At 35.1% G+C, this 21,465-nt stretch overlaps 1 protein-coding gene across 4 annotated transcripts in view; it reads left to right on the top strand.

The window, feature by feature from the left end:
- The window catches only part of CHM (CHM Rab escort protein), an 83,617-nt gene that overhangs the window by 11,866 nt on the left and 50,286 nt on the right, over window positions 1-21,465 (top strand). For all 4 annotated transcript variants that reach the window (XM_074882239.1, XM_074882240.1, XM_074882241.1 and 1 more), the window contains exons 2-8: window positions 904-970; window positions 9,864-9,936; window positions 11,103-11,224; window positions 15,486-15,861; window positions 17,687-17,803; window positions 18,450-18,570; window positions 21,033-21,258. In XM_074882239.1, the coding sequence (XP_074738340.1) occupies window positions 904-970; window positions 9,864-9,936; window positions 11,103-11,224; window positions 15,486-15,861; window positions 17,687-17,803; window positions 18,450-18,570; window positions 21,033-21,258 (1,102 nt within the window). The remainder of the gene's footprint in view (window positions 1-903; window positions 971-9,863; window positions 9,937-11,102; window positions 11,225-15,485; window positions 15,862-17,686; window positions 17,804-18,449; window positions 18,571-21,032; window positions 21,259-21,465) is intronic.

Genomic DNA, 21,465 nt, shown 5'->3' with positions numbered 1-21,465 from the left:
GGTGTTGTTTTTTTTTTACTACATATCTTTTCTAAATATAGTGAAAGCATACTGATTTGACAGAGCACAACTGCATGATGTGGGAGATTTTGATAGGGATACCACTTTAAGGGCAACCATCTCGCATTCATTATGTCCTTAATGCGCTGGCAGTTCAGCTTTACACTCAGGTCTTGGTCTGCGTGCTCCTGGGCACTCTTTGGGAGCAAACCAGTTCAACTGGAAGCAAAGTCCAAATACAGTTCCAAGACCTGTTCACACTAGAGATGTTTGCTAACAGGTGATACAGAGGAGTGAGCACCATTCAGGACCCTGCCTGCCGTACATAATTGTTTAATGCCATCCTAACAGGCTTTTACCCTCACGCTTTCCAATCATCCTTGGACAATATGCCAGGGCAGGCAGCCTTTACCACAAATTTCTTAATTTTAAAACACCATTTTAATGGGTTGTTAAAGCAGTCTTCACCTTACGTCAGACACTTTGAAGTGAACAAAAATGCCCTCAGGTAATACCTGTTTGTATCAGGAAAGGTACAGTTACACAGCATCCCATTACAATTTGGGTATCGTTGTGCTGCAAGTGCTCAATCTGTTTATGGTAACAAGGTGTTTAGAGAAGACACTGCTGACAAGCTTTAATTCAGAGGTAGTAGTGTTCGCAGGTGACATGTGCCATGCAATTATTAAAGAAAAAAGCGTTGCATTCAAGAGGGTCGTAGCAAAATCTTAACACAAAATAGTGTTCATTATTTTAGTAGCATGAGAGTATTAAAATTCAGTGACTCACATTGTAAACTTTTATTTTGTTTGAATTGCCTGTTTCTGACCAAGTTGTAACTTTATTTCATTTTTTAATATATCTTAACATACTAAGTTCTAAAAGTTGTATGTGTCCTTTCAGGTTTGCCGGAATCTATTATTGCAGCAGCATGTGCCAGAAGTGGCCAGAGAGTTCTTCACGTTGATTCGTAAGTTACTTCAATAATTTTCCTTTTTGAGAGTTAAACTGGCTAGAAGTATGTCTGTGTCTGTCAGTGTGCCCTTCAGGATTTGTGTTCATCTGGTGTCAAGTAATCTTACACTTCTGTCTCTACCTTATTTTTGGGGTGTTATTTCCATCAGTAGAACAGGCAGTTTTTCCATGCTAGCTCAGTAATTTCAAACGTAAGTGATGTGGTCAAGGACGCTGTTGACGGCTCCTTTTGTACAGTCAGGAATGGTTACAGGTTTAGTGCCCTTCATTATCATTCCTGACAATAATTATCCCATTCTGGTTTTGTGAGAATTTTTACCTGAGCCATTATCATTTCATGACAAAATGTTTTACTAGTGTATCATGTATATCAGTTCTCAATGCCTAGAGAAGTTAATACAAGTATTTTTGCATTTTAATTATCAGAGTGAAGATGAGTGAAATCTGGCTGCTAAGGCAGGAGATGAACACAGCAGTACTTTCTGTTTGCTGTCTTCTCTCTATCCCATGCTAAATCAGTCTGTAAGAAGAGTGCAGAGTACCACTGAAATCAGTTGATTCAAAAAGTACTTCTGTTGCACTTAAAAATGGAAGGATTTGCTGAAGCGCTTGGAGTAGTGTATTTCATTACATCCTTTGAAGAGATTAACTTCATTTTGCTTCTCTTTACCAACTAGCCAAAGTTAAATTTTTTTTATGAACTGTGTCACTATAGATTATGATGCACACTGTTTTTTTTTTAAAAAAATAGGATATTTGCACCTTGGCTTATTTTTACACCTGCTCAGCAAAATTTAGTAGCATGACTCAAATCTAGAGCTTTGGTTTCTGAGGCAAGCTTGAGATCAAATGCTGGGGCCTCAGCTGACCAAGGTAAGCTTAAAATACTCCTCTCTCCCATCTAGCACTTTAAAACTCTAATTTTCTCATAACTCTTTTGAGATGGTCGATCATTACTAGGCAGCTTTTGAGGCTGCTTTACTGTCTGTGTTTTTCTGGAAGATAACAAATGCAGTGTATTTTGTGAGATTTCTGTGCTAGACACCTACACTGTGCCTGCTGTAGTTTATGTGAGCTCAGGGGATGATTATACAGTTGTTTGGGGTTTTTTTTTTCATTTTGTGGCAGCATTGCCACTGATCTTGATTATAGCTGGCTCCTGTCCCCTTGCTACTTTTTCAGTCCCATTGTTAGTGCAGTTATGCAATTTGCTGGGCTAATACGGTTTTGGGAGAGAGTCATAAGCAGGAAGCAAGCACTACTGCTGCTGCTATATGTTGTCATAGCCTAAAATGCATAATAATTTTCTAAGGTTAAACAAATTTCTGTATTTCAGCTGTGGTAAATAAATGGGCATGCAACCAAAGTGGATAATTCAGTAAAATTTGATCTGAAGTTGGGGGAAAAGAAAATATCTTACATGTTTAAAATCATAACTCTGCTAATAACAAGTAAAAGTCTGTGTGGAAACTAGTTTCAGGCAACCTGTTACCTCTTTTCTAGCTGATACACTTCTCTGCCGAAATCCAGCAGGTGACAGGTGGTTTTGAGGTGGTGGTAGCAGCAAGAGTGCTGGGAGCTTAGATGCTTTGACTGTTGGTACTTGTTCACCAAAAATTACAATGTTGGCATAGTGTTTTATTTTTACATCATATTTTTGAGCTGTGAAAATTTTTGTGATATGCACTTGTGTGGCCAGCACCTAGGTTTAGAGACTCTTTCCAGAGAGAGTATACATGTTTTGGGTTTTTCCTGTGTCTTGCCCCAAGAGCTTAAAAAGGATATGCTTTCTGTTGTTCCTTTTCTCTGAACATCATCAGTTCAAGATTAAACTTCTGTAACCTCTTTTGCCTACAGCCCTTCAAAGGACCCATTCATTTTTCATACATTTATTTCTAATTTGAAATCATTCACAATTGCAGAATTTTCAAGACTAGCTCACTAACCTGGTTACATGAAATACGATTTGCGATTGCTCAGTTTGCTGTTTAGTGCCCACAAAGTCTCTGGCTTCCTCTCTTGGACTGGAGTGAGGACAGGTGATGCACTTCAGTGAGTAGTTTTTATCAACAGGAGGGTATTTGGTTTAAGAACTCATCTTAATGAAGCTTCAGGCACTATGGACTACTCTCAAAACCTATAGAAAACTAGAAACCATAAGGAAAAAAGTCCTTAAATGGGCTAATGTTCTAGTATTTTACATCGCAGGGGGGTAGTACACAGCAAGACAGTACCTGGTGCTCCATATTTAATGTAACTAATTCAGTTGAAACAAAGACAGCTCTTAAGATTGTAATAATTTTAAAGAAATACGTAACCACGTAGTAGTGATGCTGAAGTTACTATAAAGGCATCATGCATAATGTATAAGGGTATGTTAATTTCAAGCATTTTGGTATAGTAATTATTAAATTAGCTATTAGATTGCTAACCAAAATATTAAAAACCTTATTTTAGAATAAGCAGATATAGAATGAATAAAATAGTTACATTTGGATTTGAAGCTTAATGCATATATTACCGGTAGCCTACTTAGATTTTGTTAAATGAACCACTTCTGTTATTTCCATTTTTCTTGTTCATCGACTATCAAAGTCTGTAATAATAGTTATAGCCACTGGAACTTTGATTTCTTTTATCCATGCCTATTTTTAGCTATGATGAAGAGCCTTTCAGAAAACTCACAGAAGCAGGCAATTAGAACTGTGCAATACAGATTTTGTTTATTTCTGTTTTCACTTAAATATGCTCATTTACATTCACACATGCTTTTGTTTTTATGATGAAAACGAAGGCTTCTACATTAGATTCCTTTCTCTTGTGGAGTTATTTTCCAACTCTAGTGCAGGCTAAGGTCAGGGGAAGGTGTTCTTAACCAACGTGTTCTTCACTCATTTTAATAGTTGTCATTTTAATTGGTGTATGTGCTCACTGAGTCATGGTCTAGAATTCTTATCTTGGCAAAAAAAGTTAAATGTTTATACTGTACAGCCCCTTCCCCATAAATAGGGAGGCATTTCAAGCCATCTGCTTTTTGTGTTTTAAGTTAGTACACTTGCAAAAAAAGCCTACCAAAACAACGGAAAACCCCCACCCTGATGCCATTTGAATTTTAAGTGAAAAGTTAAGTCTTAGAAAGCTTGCCAGAGATTCATCTGAATTAAAACATCTTTTCTATTGTATGACTAGTTTAATATGCTCATATCTGGATGGGTTTTCAAGTTACAGTTTACTGAGGTAGCAGTATAATGGAAAATTTGTCAACAGAAAAATCTGTTTATGTTTACAATATTGCTTTTTAACAATACATGTTGTTCTCGTCTTGAAAGATCATGAGTTTAAATTTTTTTCAGAATAGCAGAAAATAAGATCTGGTGTTAGGTGTGCTACTTTGATTAATCTTTTGTTCTCTACAAAGGTCTGAGTTAAGTTAGGCACCAGGTATAGAAAACATATGTGGTCAAAGTCTTTGTTTATAGTTTGCTTGCACTCATTACCTTGTGTACATCATTTTATTACTTTTAATCTCCAGCCATGTTTGCATTTATCATAATATACTGCATAGGTGATTATGGAAGATAGTTTTGAAGTGGCCTATTATAAAATACTAAGTTCTAAGTTTGATTTATAAACACTGTCCAAGCATCGCCATCAACAGTAGCTAATCTTATTCAAAATAGTCACTTCACTGCAGTGTTGCCATAAATTCCTGTAGACTGATTTTAAACTAAAGTTAGCTTCTGCCAAATAGTAATTGAAGGAGCTCTATTTCTCTGTGCCAGCTATCTGTCTCAATAAACGTAAAATCTGTGGTTCTTTTCAGAGAGCTACATTTACTGTAGGTATTAATGAGCTGTTGACATGTGAAATTTCAAGGATATTTGTTAAGTCATTTAGAAAAGTAATTTGCAATTTAAAATGTGGAGATTGGCACTTAGTTTAAGCTTGAAGTTGCTGAAGAAAGGTAGATCAAGACTAAAAGTTGATCACTTGAATATACTTCCCATTCTGATTGTTCGTATGCATAGGACCTTCTCCTGATGGCTTGCTATGTTTTCTACTTTTGGTCCTTTGCTTATTTGCTTCTTATATATCTATATAGTTGCATACTAGTTTGGTTACTGAGGATGGAGGTGAGGTATGTTTTCCTACATTTTGGTTTTGATTTTCAGCATCTAGAATATAGCATTTGTGGACTGTAGTTTTATTGTCTGTCCTTCCTTGTTGACTTATTCAAAGGCAAAGGAGTGTCAAGATGCAGGATTTTAGCTCCTCTTTTGTGCCCTTTTTGCTCTACTTCTCATGTCTTGCTTCTTGATGCCTGTCTCTTTTATTTTTTGACCATAGCTTTGCCTGTAGAGTACTTGAGTCTAAAATTGTTTTATCTGAGCGTCCAAAAGCATGGTGGGCACCCTCCCAGTACCTCCCCACTCCAAGATACCTGCTTTTGTAGTTTGTTCCACTTCTTGCTAGACAATCTGTTTCACTTTTTTCAGAACTTGTAAAATTTATGATGTAATATAACCTGTGTCTTCACATAGCCTTCTCTTTGATCTTTTAACTTCTGTGAAGTGGGGTAGCTGTGTAAGTACAGCACCCAGAAAAAGATAAGGTTGCTTCTTAACTTCTTCTAAGAAAAATAAAGGAATTATTTAACTTTCAGTAAGAAAACCTAGGCAAAAAAAATCTTATTTCTGATATCTTTTGACCTTTTTGAAAAAGTTGGGTTTATTTTTATTTTGTTTTAGGATATGATCTCATAGTGAAGGTATTAGAATAAAATATGTCTCAACCTGTCCATGATAATTACCTTTGGTCATGTTCATATCCCAGGGTACAACATAATGTAGTGCAAGTGACTGCCACCATCACCCTTTTATTGAGCTGAAGGATCTCGAGAGCTGTTTGGGTTAAACCCTTCCTCTTGGAAGGCAAGGAAGCGTAGTCCAATTCTCATGCTCCTAAGCATGATTACTGTGCCAGAATGGGAATTCTTAATACATGTGACAGTGTACTTAATAGGTAGCACATGAAACTTTATGAGTTTGAAACAGAAGTCATTTTGTGTTCAGATCCTTAAAATTGATGTGGCAGTAACTTCCTTCACAAAAGACAGCTACTCTGATGGTTCGAGACTTCTTTCTCAAAGATCAAATGCAGGACAGACACATACAGGCAGCTCTTGGGAGCAATCGTGAGGCATCAGCATCTTTTCTTCAGACATCACCAGCTTTGACTGTTGCACCATGGCTGTTGTGACATGGCACTGAGAAGGACAGTCTTCTTAGCAGGCATAGTCCATGAAATACTTTCTCTGTTCTTACTTATGTTTTATTTGTGTATCTCGTGCTTTCCAAAGTGTTCAATTTCTCAAATTGCAGTCTGTCTTCGAAAGGACGTGTTAGATATTCTCTTGGTTCAGATTCCAAGAATGTTAATCAGTCGGAAACAGTTTGCAGTTTCAGTGTTCTGAGCTGGAATTTGCTAATTCTTTTGAAGTATTTGAAGAAAAACTGGTGTTAGTAACTGGGAAAAGAACCCCCAAACCAATGTAGGAGAAGAGAGAAATAAGCTTTTTGCAGAGTTAAAACTGTACTTGGGCTACATTTCCAAAACTTTACAAAAATGACTTCAGCAGTTCTTCCATTGGCTCTGAACTACAGATTTAAGATTTGAAAAATGTGAACTAAAAGCAACAGTATTTTAATTCATATGAAAATCCAGGTAATACAGGAGAAGTTTTGAACAATATCATCTAGGAAATAATGTATGATAGAAAAGGAAAACGTCTGTGCTCTAACTTGTTAGAAAAATTAATTTCTAATTCTGCTGTTACACCTTCAGAATGTTTCATATTTTTAGAGGATAATTGAATTATAACCCTAAAAAAGGAAGAGAATATCCTTCTTTGTAGTTTGCTAATATAGCAAGAGAAGAGAGGAGCTTAGTTCTTAAGATTTTGAGAGAATATTTTAGCTTTAATTAGGCTTTGATCTTGACCATTACTTTAAGGAGTTCCTCGGTTCATCTTCAGGGCAACTGTAACAAAAATATTTGGTTACAAAGGACTCCTAATTGTAAAACCATTAGTGAGCTCTTTTCAGAATTCCTCTTCAAGATTTTTACAAAAACTTTGCTCATTATATCAGTAATCATGTCTGGTGTACCTTCTTTCTGTAGTGTTTTCGGATGAGAAAATTAAGCAATCCTGATTCATCGTGTAATGCAGGGTAAACTAATTAAAATTCCAGGAAAAAAAAAAATCTGGAAGTTGGCGCTTCAATAGAAGATTAATATTTGTGGTGGTACAGCATAACTTGGGAAAGGTGTTCAGATGCCAGAGGAAAGGAAGGACAGCTGCGATTCATTTTCCATTTGAGAAAGGCCATACCGTCTTCTCAAAACTGATTGAGCGTCAGAACAGCCTTACAGAGTGCTTTGTTGAAAAGATTGATTCGCATCAACAGTGGTTAAAAGAAAAGTAGTTTCAAAGGAAAATCCACCTGATGAACGGAGGAATGTTTATATCGGAGATGTCTGACAGCTCCCAGATAAACTTTTGTAACTTTCTGTGAAAATAACATATTCATTTCTCTTACTGAAAGTTTTAATTTTAAATATTCTAAATATGCATGAATTTATATTGGTGTAGATTCAAAAAACCTAGTTCTAATTTTAGGCAGGTGTTTTCTGCGATTTCTGTGATCAATGGCCTTGCTTGCTCTGACAGCCAGATTGTATTCCATATTCAAGGAAACTTGCAACTAAAGCAGCAGATTCCCTTAAAAATAAATCTTCATGACTGTGTTTTTTGGAAATCCCAGAAGTGGCAGATAATATATGGATATTGAACTTCTTATTCAGTGGAATCTTAAGAAGAAGCAAGAAATTAACCTGCACCATTGACAGCTAAAACAAAGCTGGGGGTTATCATTGCACACAACTATCAGTTTCTGTTTTACAGAGTGAATCTGACAGAATCAGGCATTTAATATGTTTAATCCTCATTGGTTTGTAATCTCTATGATACCAAATAGCAGTACTTTTTAAGCCTCACCCATGGCATTCACAGAACAAGATAAGTATGGACTCCTTTTTACAGATGACTGGACTTTCTGGTTGGTAGCAGATCTGTTAGATGGAGCAGATGGAGCTCTTCTGCTTAGAGTAACCAAATTGCAGGGTAGATTATGTGTTCTCTTAAAGTGTAGACCCAGTCCTCCCAGTTCATGGCCTTAAACACCATGTTCTGTTGTTGAGGCCACCTTTATTCAGTGAAGGCTGGATTTTGTTGTCTTTGCAAGAGATGTCCTATTTATGTTCTTCACTATCTCCTTGCAGTAGCTGAAAGACTTTTTTAGGTCAGTTTGTAGTCAGGAGCAATTAGGCATTGTCTGGCAGACATCTGTCCTTCATATGCTAAGTAAGCAACCTGGTACAGAGCATCACCCCCGGTACTGTAAAGGGGCTGACACTCTGAATGAAGTCTTTGTCAGGGCAGATAAGCCTTGTCAAAAACAACCCATCTTAAACAGTAGAATCAAACCTGAATTTAATTTTTCACTTTTATCACACTTACCGCTACAATTTAAAAGTGGAGGAGGTTATGATAAGATTCTAAGTCCATTTGATTTAACAGTCTTTGCATTATTCTGTAGAATGCAAAACTCGCTTTCCTCTCTAAATGTTTGTTTGGTTTGGTTTTTGTGTCTGCAATAACATTAGATATCCATTCAGGAGGGTATTTTTGGTATCTTTCACTCTTCTGAAGTGCCAGCATACAGTGCCAGAAAATAGAATTAAATCCTGAAATAACTTTTATTTTGCATGAACTAGTGATTTTTAAAACTCTAATTGTTCTATTATTTTTCCTATCAATAGTGGTTAAATAATTAAGATGTGGTATGCATGATAACAAAAGCTAATTAATCCAACTGATATTTAGAGAAATATTGATAGAAAAATTTTAAAAAGGGAGAGCAGAGACTTTCTTTGAACTCAAGAACTCAATCTTCTGTGATTTACAAGAAGTAAACTCATTTTTCAAGAAAGAACGTGGTAAATGTAAACTGCGAAGTGCTCAGGGAGGTACGATCCTTTTGTACAAATCAGTTCCTGTGGCTCCACCTACAGTATATGCAGTTCAATAAGAATTGCCAGAGCATCTTAACAGTCTATAATAAGCATAATCTGTTCTGTAAGTGGTAGATAAATAATAGAGTGAACTTTCCTTTATTTGACATAATGGATAAGAGAGATGTGGTTTCTACTGTCTGGACCTAGTTTCAGTTTACTTAACCCTCCTGTGTGTAGCCACCGCATGAGGCACTGTTAGTTTAGAAGCGGCATGCGATGCCCTTGTGTTAACTTCGCGCTCAGGTTGGGTCAGAAGCAGTGTAGCTGTGCTCATGTGACAAACCAGTTGCGTCCTGCCAGAACCTGGAACAGTGGAGTGTGGTATGGGTACAAAGAAACTCAACTGGCATTTCTGAGAACTGGCAGGCTTGTTGGCTTGGCGACTAAGTAGAGATGTCTGTAGTGATGTACATGTTTGAGGTAAAGTCTTGGCCAAGTAACAGTATTCTCTGTATTTGCCTTTTACTCGGAGTATCCCATGTGCTTTTCTCAGCATTACTCATTTTACCCTCCAAACACTTTGATTTTAGACTATAGTCTGTTTGATCAGGGATGCATAGAAATGAGTGAAAATGGAAATTTTGCATCTCATTAAGAACTGTGAAATATTATACCTATGTTTATATTCTGCAGCTGTGAAATCTCTCATGAAAAATATTTTGAATGTCTCAAACTTGATTGTTTTTTCTTTAAACCTAAAAAAGCTATATTTTATTTGTCCATCAAGATTCACTGTTGTTTTTTCTTTACAGAAAAAATTACTATGGTGGAAACTGGGCCAGCTTTAGTTTTTCAGGATTATTGTCCTGGATTAAAGAAAATCAGGTAAAAATTTCCCAAATGACTTCTTTTAACATTCCTTAACGTTAAATCTTGGTTTGTCGCATAATTTACTACAGGACAAATTACCACAGTGTTCTTTCTCTTTGGTAATTCGACAGATGAAAGAGGTTTCTAGTTTCCAACTTTACTGGTTAAGACTTAACCATCTGGCCTAGCATTCAAAGACTGATATGCCTGGTTTATTAATAGTATTATCTGAGACCAAAGTCTAGTGCTCAGTCATACTTTTTGGGTTCTTGAATTTAGAAGCAACTACACTGTTGTTTAGATTCCTTTCCCAGCACTTTCTGTACATGATAATCTGGTCTTTTCCAGTTTGATTATTTTCCACTCTTGGGTGTTTCAGGCCCTTTTGTTTTTCTTGTGTGCTTTCAGCTGATTCTTCTTAACTGGGAGAAAGGTAGTTAGTGGATCCTTCTATTGAAACGTCCTGTAACCAGGACAAAAAGATGAATGTTGATAGTGTATTTTTCAATGACCAAAGTTTATCTAATTCATGACAGTCCACTAGAAATCTTCTGAAGAGGATATTTATTTTGGAGATTGAGCACTTGGACTATATTAGCAAATGGATGTTCATATTATTTACTGAAGCGTTATGAGCCTGTTGGTCCGTAGAAGATGGAACTTTTTCAGTTCAGGCTCATGCCTATTTATTACTTAGTGCTACCTTCTGGCATAATCAGTTGAGTTGCTCAATGTCAGAACTTAATATTTTCAGGCTTCTGTTATATGATTTAGATATTCCTGTGTGGACAGATTAATACCCAAATCACTGTATTTTTTTCATATGGTCTCCGTTCAAAGGGTTTTGTCATGAAATTTGGAACTAACCTGTGGCAAACCTGTCTTTTAGTAGATTGTGTTCAAAGTTATATTCAACTCTCTACTAAAACTTGTTTCATTTAACACTGTATTTTCAGATTATTAGAGCTAGTAATGTAGTACAAATGTTCACATGTTATAATAAAGTAATCAACTGTAACTGTTTTAACTCAAAAAATCTGAATAGAAAAAACCTTAAGACAGTTAAGATGATTCTCTTTTTAAATATAAGATGGTACAACAAATTCTTAGGGACTACAGAGATTTATAGTTCAATAGCAGCTAACAGTACAAAATGTAATTCTATAACTGTTCTTTGTAAGCAAAAGACAGATATCGATGAATGTGAAGACTGGAAAAAACTGATCCTGGAGACTGAAGAAGTTATTTCTCTTAGCAAGAAGGATAAAACTATTGAACATGTGGAAGATTTCTGTTTTGGCGAGTAAGTATAAATGTAGAAATACACAAATAATTTTATATGCCCAGAGGCAACTAATCAGATTGTGCTTTTGGCTTCAAACATTTCACCACACTACCATATTGCATGATGTCTCAAAAAGTAACCATGACCTAAAATGTTCTTAATGTCCTTGTGCTTTTGTTGAAATCCCTTGCACTTCACTGAAGTTAACTGATCTTTTAGATGACTTATCTGCATGCACTATAATCTGTTGACCAACTTTGTGAGTGGGTAATTTACTTGTGAGTAGAAAACAGAAGTGTTGTAGTTGTACATATTAGATGGCAGTGCATAACTACCTTCTATTAATTCTTTCCATTAATAATTTGGCTAAAAGCTGCTATTCTCATAGTAAAAAATTAAACTCATAAGTACATGTAAAATGAAATAAGTACACGAGAATAGGAACACAAATGGACAGTAGTACTGTAACTATAAAATATTTAATTGTGCTAAAATGATTTTTATACTCAGTGGATTTAACTTACTCATTAAGCAGTGCTTACCCATGATGCTTTAGAAGGAATTGCATGCTCAAAGGCTCCTGGTAATCTAATAACAGCCTTTTTGGGCCGTCACCTTTTTTCTGTTTTTGAAGTAAGGTGACTCAGCTTTTACTTTACATACAACCTGCAAAAAATGCATGCTTAGTTTGAAGTAGACACTTCTACTTTTGTGGCTGTTTGTTGCATAAGCACATGAAGAATAGTTTACCGTCTTGGGACTTGGTATGTGGTAAATATCTTTTAGTTAGGTATTTGTAGAGGTATGTCTACATTAGCGGAAGTTAAGAATACAAATTCCTTTTTTTGTTTAGATTTTTAAAGGGAAGTATGATACTTTGTTATATATAAGTCATGCAGAAGTAAGCTTTTCAGTGTCATATTGAAAAGCAAGGAACGTCTAAAAGTAACGTTGTGTAGCAGTAATGCCGAACAGCATGTAAGCATAGTAATAATGGAGATTGTATGGGCCTCAACTGAAAACTGAACTATTTCTTTGTGTTTATTTATCTTTTTTATCTTTTGGATTTTGCACTCAACTGAATGCTGTTCTGAATTCCTGAAAGGTTCTTTGGGATAGTTATGTAAGTTTAACCTTGAATCCCTTAGATAGTATCATAGGTAGCTAAACAAAACGTTGACAGATACTCACATAGAAACTTTTTTTTTTCCTCTATCTATGATGTTTACAGAATGAAATACAAGTGTGAATTATACAATCTGAAGGTCACAGGCTCAGAACATTCCAAAGTTCTATATTGCACAGTAATGTCTGCCTGACTGTATTGCAGATAAAATGTTATGCTTGTTTTAAAGTTATATCACTTGAATATTGTAATTGCAATCCTGTTGCCATATTAAATATTGTTCAGAACCAGTATTAAATCAGATGAAAGGTTTCATAGTCTCTTAACTTCGCATATGATTTTGCTAAGAAGATGTGATACTGGGTGATGGCTGGCTCAGAAATGAGTCCCCTAGTGCTAAGATTTCACACTTCATAGAAGTGAGCATTATACTTGAGTCAGGACAAAGTAGAAGATTCTACTTTTAAGCATTTAACTTAGCCTGGCAGTACAATGCTGTCTCTCTTGATTATCACCCAAAAACCCACAAGGAAGAATGGTAAGATTAATAAACCTAGCAAAGAAAAAGTTTTCCAAAATAACGTAAAACTTTCTGAGAGAGTCAATTATTGTTTCTGACAATTTACACGTTCTGGCTAGATTCTGTTGTTTTTGCTTAACTTTTATAACTCCTATGAAGTAACCATTAAACATTTATTTTGAAAGAATAAACAGCTGGGTAGCAGTATAATATACACAGTGCAAATCTGAAATGAATGGCCTTAGAACAAAGTGCATCCATCAAAGGAAAAGAATACTGTGTCTACAACAAGCTGTATTGAAAAAAGGCAAATGGCTGAAAAATAAATAGTGAACACCTGTGCTGAATAAATTAACCAGCTGGTTGGCAATTTTTCATTTGACCTATCTGAAGGGGTTGCTGTTACAAGGCATTAATAAGACACATTCATTTTAAGATATTCCTTTGTTAGTACCATTAATTGATGAATGGTGGAAGATAATATTCTAAATTTACACAACAATTTGTCTGCAGATGTATTATTTTTTTCTGAATTAGGAAAAGAATTGTCTGTATGGAAGTTCAATTTGAGTCATTTTTATAGACAGTTCTTACATTATTCAGGGATATTTGTTCCTATAGGAAGGATGTCATGAATTCAGATTATATACAGTTTTTAGGCTTTCATTATAAAACGTGTAGTGCTGCAAATCATGCAGATTTACGTATTCATTAATGGGAATTGAATAGAGATTTGAAATATAAATAATATAACATTTCTGTTATACTGCTTTTCAGAGTGATACAGAAAAACCACAGTGTATTGTGAATCCAAATTTTACTTTGATTTAAAAAGAAATAATCATGTATGTTTAAAATGAGATTGAACTGCACATTTATTTTGGGAGAAGGTAGAAAGAAAACTTGTCTCTGAATTCAGTTATGTTATAAAAATCTTTAGCATGGGTTAAATAAAAGCTTCATTCTTAGTTATAGCATTAATGGCCACAACTGTAGCAGTTTTCACAAACACCATGTTCCAATTTCTAAAGAAAACCCCAAAATCCAAACAGAACCCCGACATTTAATTGACTTTCATTTGTATTTTTAGTAGAGATTACTTTTTAAAAAAACATTTGATGAAGTACTTATCTTTCTGTGATATTTTATAGTTAATTAATGCTTGCAATATGAAGCAGAAAGACATAATTAATGTACAGAAACAGACTTCTTTCATTAGTGCTTCCTTATAGCAGTTCCTGTGTTTCCCAGGGCAATATTTTACCCCATTCATGAGTAAGTGCTTCCTGGTGGCTGTGAACAAGCCAAGAGACTTACTCCAAACTCTATTTTCATGAGCCCCTGTGAGCTTCCTGAGTTCATAAGTGAGGAGCAACTTTTAAAGGATACAGGGTTTTTGTTCCCTCTTTTAACAGAAATCCTGCCCCCTGCTTCCGTCTGTAAGGCTACAGATGTGTGAGGGATCATCTTTAGATGTATACTGAATAATTCCTTGCTGTTCAGTGAATTTTAACCATCCTGTTACTTACTGAAATTTTATTCTGTCCATTTGCAGGTCACTTTTAAAATCATAGTTCATTAGTTTTCAGCCAAGATTAAATTGTTTATTCAGTGCATTAATGGCTTGTGGTACGAAGATAAAAAGATAGTGTGAAATTATTGCTGAACTCCTTTCACTTAAAATGACATTGATTTGATTCATCTCAGCTGGTAGTATAAACTAAAATTCGAAGTTCAAAAGTACTAGTTTCTAAGGTAATGTCATTGAAGTTCAAGATAAAAAGAGGAGATGAGATTAAAAGTGGAGGTATGCTTTATAAGAGGAATTTTAAAGAATTGTGTAGTGAAACGGACTACATAGAGTAAATGTTGTGTAGTAATATCCCTCCTTTGGACTGGCTGCCTTCATCTTCTATGCACAAATTTGTAACACTTGCATAAAAATAACATTGCTACATGAGAGGACTTTATTCTGTATGGCTGTTACTTGAACAGCTAATTAGAATGCAAGGTCAGAGTTGAAAAAGTAATCTGAAAGTTTTACTTAAACTTTAGGTCAAAATTACATGCTTCTCTTGTGGGCTTGCTGTGATGATAGATGTGAAGTAGTCTCAGTCATATAAAGCACTTCTGTTTTCTTCAGTGAGTTTGAATTTTAAAATATCTAAGCTTAATGACTTTAATGCATTTTTGCATTTCAATTTCAAAGGGTTTTTTTTTAATTCATAGGAAAAACCTAATCAAATTGCTTTACTGTTTCTTTTTTAAAATATTAAATTTCCTTTGTTTATGTAGCTGTGTATTTTGTTTCACCATGAGAGGTTTGATTTTCATTTTAAGCTCATTCTATCTTTTGAGTCTGTGTAAAATAAGAAGACCATGTTTTTGTGGTTGGTTATTTTGCAGTTTTTTTCTCCTCAGTAAATAATACTCCTCTTGAATTATAACTTTGCAGTTAAAGAACCAGAATTCCTTAGTGGGTGGTACACCTGATTTGGCCGGGATAAAGAAATTCTAATGCTTTTCATGGAAATGCTTGAGGTTCCCATTCTGACATTAACTCAAAAGTTTAAACAAGTTTTTAAGACTCTTTAATTCCCACCCCCACCTTCTTCCCCTTGTGTTTTTATCAGTCAGGATTCAGCTGAAGATGTTGAAGAAGCTGGAGCATTGCCAAAGCTGCCTGTCTTTGGAGCCCCTGGTGCTGAGGGGGTTGCTCAGGAATCGGAGAAGGAGTGCCCACCAGTGGAGAGCGCCTTGCCGGAGGCTGAGAGCCGGGAGCCAGGCAAGGCTACAGGCACAGAGCCAGCAAGTGCGACAGAAGGACATGATGCAGAAATAATCTCTGAGAATGAAAGTTCTCCTAGTACAGCTTTAGACAAGCCCACTCTGGAATTGGGAAAAACTGAAGCTGCACCCTCAGAAATTTCTGCCCAAGAACCAAAGAAAATCACGTATTCCCAAATTGTTAGAGAAGGCAGAAGGTTTAATATTGATTTAGTTTCCAAGGTAGGAACTGAATGACTCTCTTCATATCGGTACATTTACTTTGCTTAAAATGCTGAAATTTAAAAAAAAAATCTTTTAATGTTGAGGAGGGCTGACACAGTACCTTTAAGGCAAAAAAACCCACTCTTGAGAAGTAAACATGAATTAGTACCCTTACAAGAGCTATTTCATATGTGCTCTTTAGTGTTTGTTTATAACCAAAGAGACCATAAAACATAGCTCAGAAATATGTCCATAAAAGTAAATTTCCTGAAATTTAGCAGTTAATACCTGCAAAATTGCTCTTTTTAAATAGTACCATTAAAAGTTTTTTTTTTTTAAACACAGAAAATCAGTCTACATGCAGATCTTTGATGTTTTTAAAATGAAAAATAATTTTCCTATTGGAGTGCTTCCTGGGTTTTAGATCTTCCTGTGAAACTTGCGTTGTCTCTCTATACTCAGACTAAAGCCCTGAATTGTAATAAATTTTACTGGAAATAAAAAATAATTACAGTTAATCTGTAACACAAAAGCTGACTAAAATTTGTTATTATTGTGTTGAATTCCTACTAGTGCGCATTCTATTTGGAGGAAAAGCTATTAGTCTGACATATTTGTCATGCTGTTTAAAATCTCCCTTTTACATACTTCACAGTATATGGATATGGCCCTGCAAATTCAAGTTAAATGGAAATTTTTAACTTCTGTGCTTTAGACTATATGAATACTCTGCAATGAGAAGTTTTTGCAAAGTTCAATGCTTAATTTTTCATATTCTGCATGAAAAGATTTTTAAAACCTCTGGAAACTGGAAAAAACCCTGTCTTCAATAATTTACTACCTTTTTTGTGTAGACACTACGGAAGGCATTACTTCAAATTTTGTCTCTGTGTTCCAAATGTAGATACCTCTTGACATGGGAACAATAGTCAGAGTATAGTGGTTAAGCAGATAATACTGGTTTGTACCCTTTTTATTCTTTTTCTCTGCCATTCTGTTTCATGGTGTTAATTGCAACGAATTCCAGAAATTCTGAAGAAGAGTAGTCATCAGGGCAGGCTAGCAGTTTGCATTGGTTTCTCTCTGACACTGGGACACGGACTTCTTGTAGTGTCCACATTAGTGTTCCAGTAAACCTTTATCGTGAGAATTCCTGTGTGATCATGCAAATTCTGTTACAACACTTGAAGCATGTTTAAACTAATCTCCAATGCTTTTCAATTCAGGTATCTGTCTTCAGTTAATAGTTACATTTCTGTCCCTTCAGTATTTCATAACATATTTGTGGCTTATAGAAAGAGTAAAGGTAGACAGATAATAAATTAATATAACAGAATATGACTAAACCTTAACAAGGGGTTTAAGGAATTTACCTTTAGAAAATGTGACATTATCGTTTCAGGTAAGTTAAGAAACAAGTAGCAATGATTTAAACAGACAGCATCGTGTACTTTACTGATATGGGGAAATGAAGGTTGTAAAATACAGTGTTCAAGGATATGTAGCATACAGTGCAAAGAAATTATCCAAGATGACAATGCAAAAAATTGTCTCAAGTTATGACTCCCAGACTAATAAAATTAAATGAGCAGTAGGCTGACACCTTCTCCCTTTCTCTCCTGTGGACTGCTTTGTCTCCTCCATTTGTGTGTCGCTTCAGTTCATTTAATATTGTTTTGCACATACTACATCTTGGTATGCTTTTATTCAGATTTTACTTCACTATGTGTACTTGTAAATAGTTACAGAAAATGCCTTACACATGAATACTGTTGGTATCACTGGTTTCTTCTGGTGTAAGCACTTTCTCTTTACTCACTGTTTCTTCTTCTTTACTGTGCAGTTGCTTTACTCCCGAGGTCTGTTAATTGACCTTCTGATCAAATCGAACGTTAGCAGATATGCAGAGTTTAAAAACGCAACACGAATTCTTGCCTTTCGAGAAGGAAAAGTAGAACAGGTATCGTAAAATAACGTATTACATCTCATCTTTTTCAAGTCGAACTTGAAATTGGTTCCTTGAGAGTTTTGTAACAATAAGCTAGTATTTTTCCTTAAGATTCTGATTTTTATTTAATTTCTGGAATGAAAAGGCATCTGTATGTGTTGGCTTTTCTTAAAAAAACCCAAATTTATAAGACAAGAATGTGCAGTGCAGTAAATTATTGACAAAAATCTTTGTCTCATGTCAAATATTTAGACCACAGTTGCCTTGACAGTTAGTTCTTGAAGATTCACAGGTTTCAGGTTTTCAGATTCAGTATTTTCAGTATAGACTTGATTTGTGTCTCTGCTACTTACAGGGAAAGTAGTTGGTGTGATAATGGCAACGGGAGATTTTTGGCACTGTTAATTAATACAAACTGCTTTGATTAATTCTGTAGTCAGAGATGCAAGGGAAATAAAAAGGGGAAGAGGCTGAAAAAATTTTAAAATATTTTTGTGTAGTTATAATAGAAAATAACGGAAAGAAATACGTAAGAAAATAACTATAATAAAAAAAGTAATTTAAAATATTTGTTAGGTAATCAGACTATAGTGTTGCTTTATGCTTTTCACATCCGGAGTATGGAGAGTGTCTGAAACTATTAAAAAATATCTTCTAGGTACCTTGTTCTAGAGCAGATGTCTTCAATAGCAGACAGCTCACTATGGTGGAAAAGAGAATGCTAATGAAATTTCTGACATTTTGTTTGGACTATGAACAACACCCTGATGAATACCAAGGTAGTGTTTCATTGAACAGTGTACACTCTCTTCTTATGAGTTCGTTCAGTTATGCATAATTTTGATAGCTCTCCTGTGTTTTCACGCAATTTATTTTTATAGATTCATTTTCAAAGTATGCTTTGACCTTTTTGTGACCTTTTCACTTCAATGTTAAATTCTTCTGTTTAGGCACTTGCTCTTCTAGTTCCCACATCATTTATTATTTACATTTTTCTTTAATGGCAAAATTATATATTACAGGAAGGTTGCAAAATGTTTTGTATCATTTTTAGGTGTTTCCTCCCCCCTCCCAGGCATTTTTTAGTATTGCATGGTGTATCTGATTTTTCTTCTTTCTTGGATATGTAAATCTTCACAATATGTTGCCACAAAATCAGAAATGGAGAAAATCGTATTTTTTAACTTTTAAATTAAATGTAATTTAATGCCTTTTAACTGTAGAGGGCAAGTTCAAAGTGTCTTTATCAACTGTTGGCTTATTTAGATGAGAGAAAATCTGAATAGATTGGAGCAGTAATGTGTGAAGAATAATGAGCATCAGGTCAAAGAGGAAAATTGGCTAACAGAAGGAAGGTGCTTTGGGTTTATGCACCTCAGGGTACAAAGAATGAAGTGATGTTCCCAGTTTTTGGAGTCTAAAAGTAAGCTAAGACAAAAAAAGAAAACTCTGTCAAGTAGAAATAATGAGGAAAGAGGAATAGTTAAACTATTGACATAAGTTTCAGTATGAAGCATATCAGTGCTTTTGTAGCTCTACAGTAGCCTGGCTAGGCAGTATTTTGAAAGAATCTAGTGTTAAAAAGAAACAATTCTTAAGATACTGGTTTGATTACTTGAACAAGACCCTTAGATTAGGTACAAACGTTTGAAACACTTGAGACACATGCAAAAGACAATTGGTCAATATCGAGAATGATCTGGTAAGATTAGGAGAAACAAGGTCCGTCATGAACTCCAGAAATTCCTGAAGGGGGAAAAACTCATTAGGCTGAAGTGGTTTATAGATTACAGGTAATTCCAGTTTGCTGCTGCTGGGAGAAGTGGAGGTGCTCGGAGTGAGAATATAGGTGGTATTTAGAAAATTTATTAAGTAAAAAAAAGGAGACGCCACATCAATTTTTAAGTGAATCCATTGATACATGTACCTAAATGACATTAGATTTATTTTACTTCTCCAGATAGTTAAACAGATTTTGTTCCTACATTTTAAAATAGCCTAGGAAGTAATTGGGAATATTTTGAGTGAGATTAGTCTAATGTAAAGACTTCAGAAATTTAAAATTGCTCTTGGTGAGATCATTACATTCGTGGGAAGGCAGACTTTTAATAGGGAGAGTTCATGATAGTGAAGAATTTTTTTTTTTTAAAGCTTTTTTCTGTAAAATTTGGAGTTATGTAAGAAGTCTGAAGTGAGGAAAAACTTGAAAATTTTTTTAGAATGATAAAACAAAAAACCCCTGTCATTTTATGACTTGCTGCATGGCTGTACAAAGGGTAGTAAGATTCATTTGTAATAAAACAGTGGTTGAATCTTGAACAGAATTATATAGCTTGATAATACCAGTCTCAGCATTGGTAGAAGTGTTTCTGAATTACCTATGTATTTATCCATGGCTGAAGTAAGCTTAAGAGCAGGTTTCTTAATAGTATGAAAGTATGCTGTTGCTTAAATGCAGTCTTTTCCTGCGAGGAAAAAAAAAAAAAAGAATCCTTTAGTTAAGATACCGCTGAAAAACTTTAGTTATATAGTGACATGCAACACTTGCGTTAAAAATCTCCTGAAAGAGCTGTGTTTCTTTGAATTTCAAAAAGTGTTAGCAATGGTAATAATTTCAAGGGGTAATAATTTCAAATTATCTTCTTTGTGTCTCATCCGTACTTGTTTGCTGTGGGCAAGTCATCAATTTGAAGCTAATACTGTGCCTTCTCATTTTGGGATTAAGACACGAAGTGAATGGCTTCTCTGTGAATAAATATACACTCTAACCATATCAGCACAGATTCAACAGTACTATTCTTGAATGGATGTCATTCAGGTATAATATTTTGGGTAATTTACAGGAACCAGCATCCCGAGGCACTTCAATGGATTTTTGGTGCGCAGTTGTTCACTTTTCTCTTGTGACTGAGAAATGGGTTTAGATCAAGTCTAACTTAATGAATAGATGAAGCAACATTTAAAGGTTGCTTTCTAGATGGTTGGAGGCCCATACGATGGGTTTGCGTTATTTTGAAATATTATAGTGGAGTGATATTTTTGCCTTCTGAGAAGACTCACTCTCTGGGAGTAAAATTTTTAACTTTCATTGAATTGGATTGTCCATTTTCAGCAAGGTGTTTGTTGAAAAACTCGATTGCTTTTGTTTATTTAAGTACAAAAGTACTTGTATTTTCCCACATGCTTCAACTTAAAACAAATGTTGTACTATACCCTTTACCTAAATTTATTTTTTCCTCAGACTACGAGAACAGTACATTTGCTCAGTTCTTAAGAACACGAAAGTTAACACCCAGCTTGCAGCACTTCATTCTTCACTCTATTGCAATGGTTTCAGAGACTGATTGCAGCACTCTTGAAGGTCTTCAGGCAACAAAAAAATTTCTTCAGTGCCTTGGCCGCTATGGCAATACACCATTTTTGTTTCCTCTGTATGGTCAAGGAGAGATCCCACAGTGTTTCTGCAGGTAAGCTTCACTTTTCTAACACGTATCTTCCAAAAACAAAATCCTTGGTAACCTAATGCTAACTGATATTATCCTGTTAACAATTTCATGTTGGTTTTATTTGCTTTACGTTTTTGATGGCTATGAAATTCCTCCCCCCCCCCCCCCCCCCGGGTAAAAAAAAAAAAAAGCTGGAAATTATGCTACTCTAATACTTTAAAACACTTT

This window comes from Strix uralensis, chromosome 13 (assembly GCF_047716275.1).
Source record: "Strix uralensis isolate ZFMK-TIS-50842 chromosome 13, bStrUra1, whole genome shotgun sequence".
NCBI lineage: Eukaryota > Metazoa > Chordata > Aves > Strigiformes > Strigidae > Strix > Strix uralensis.
The sequence above is the reverse complement of the archived record's forward strand: the minus strand, read 5'-3'. Positions and strand labels throughout refer to the sequence as shown.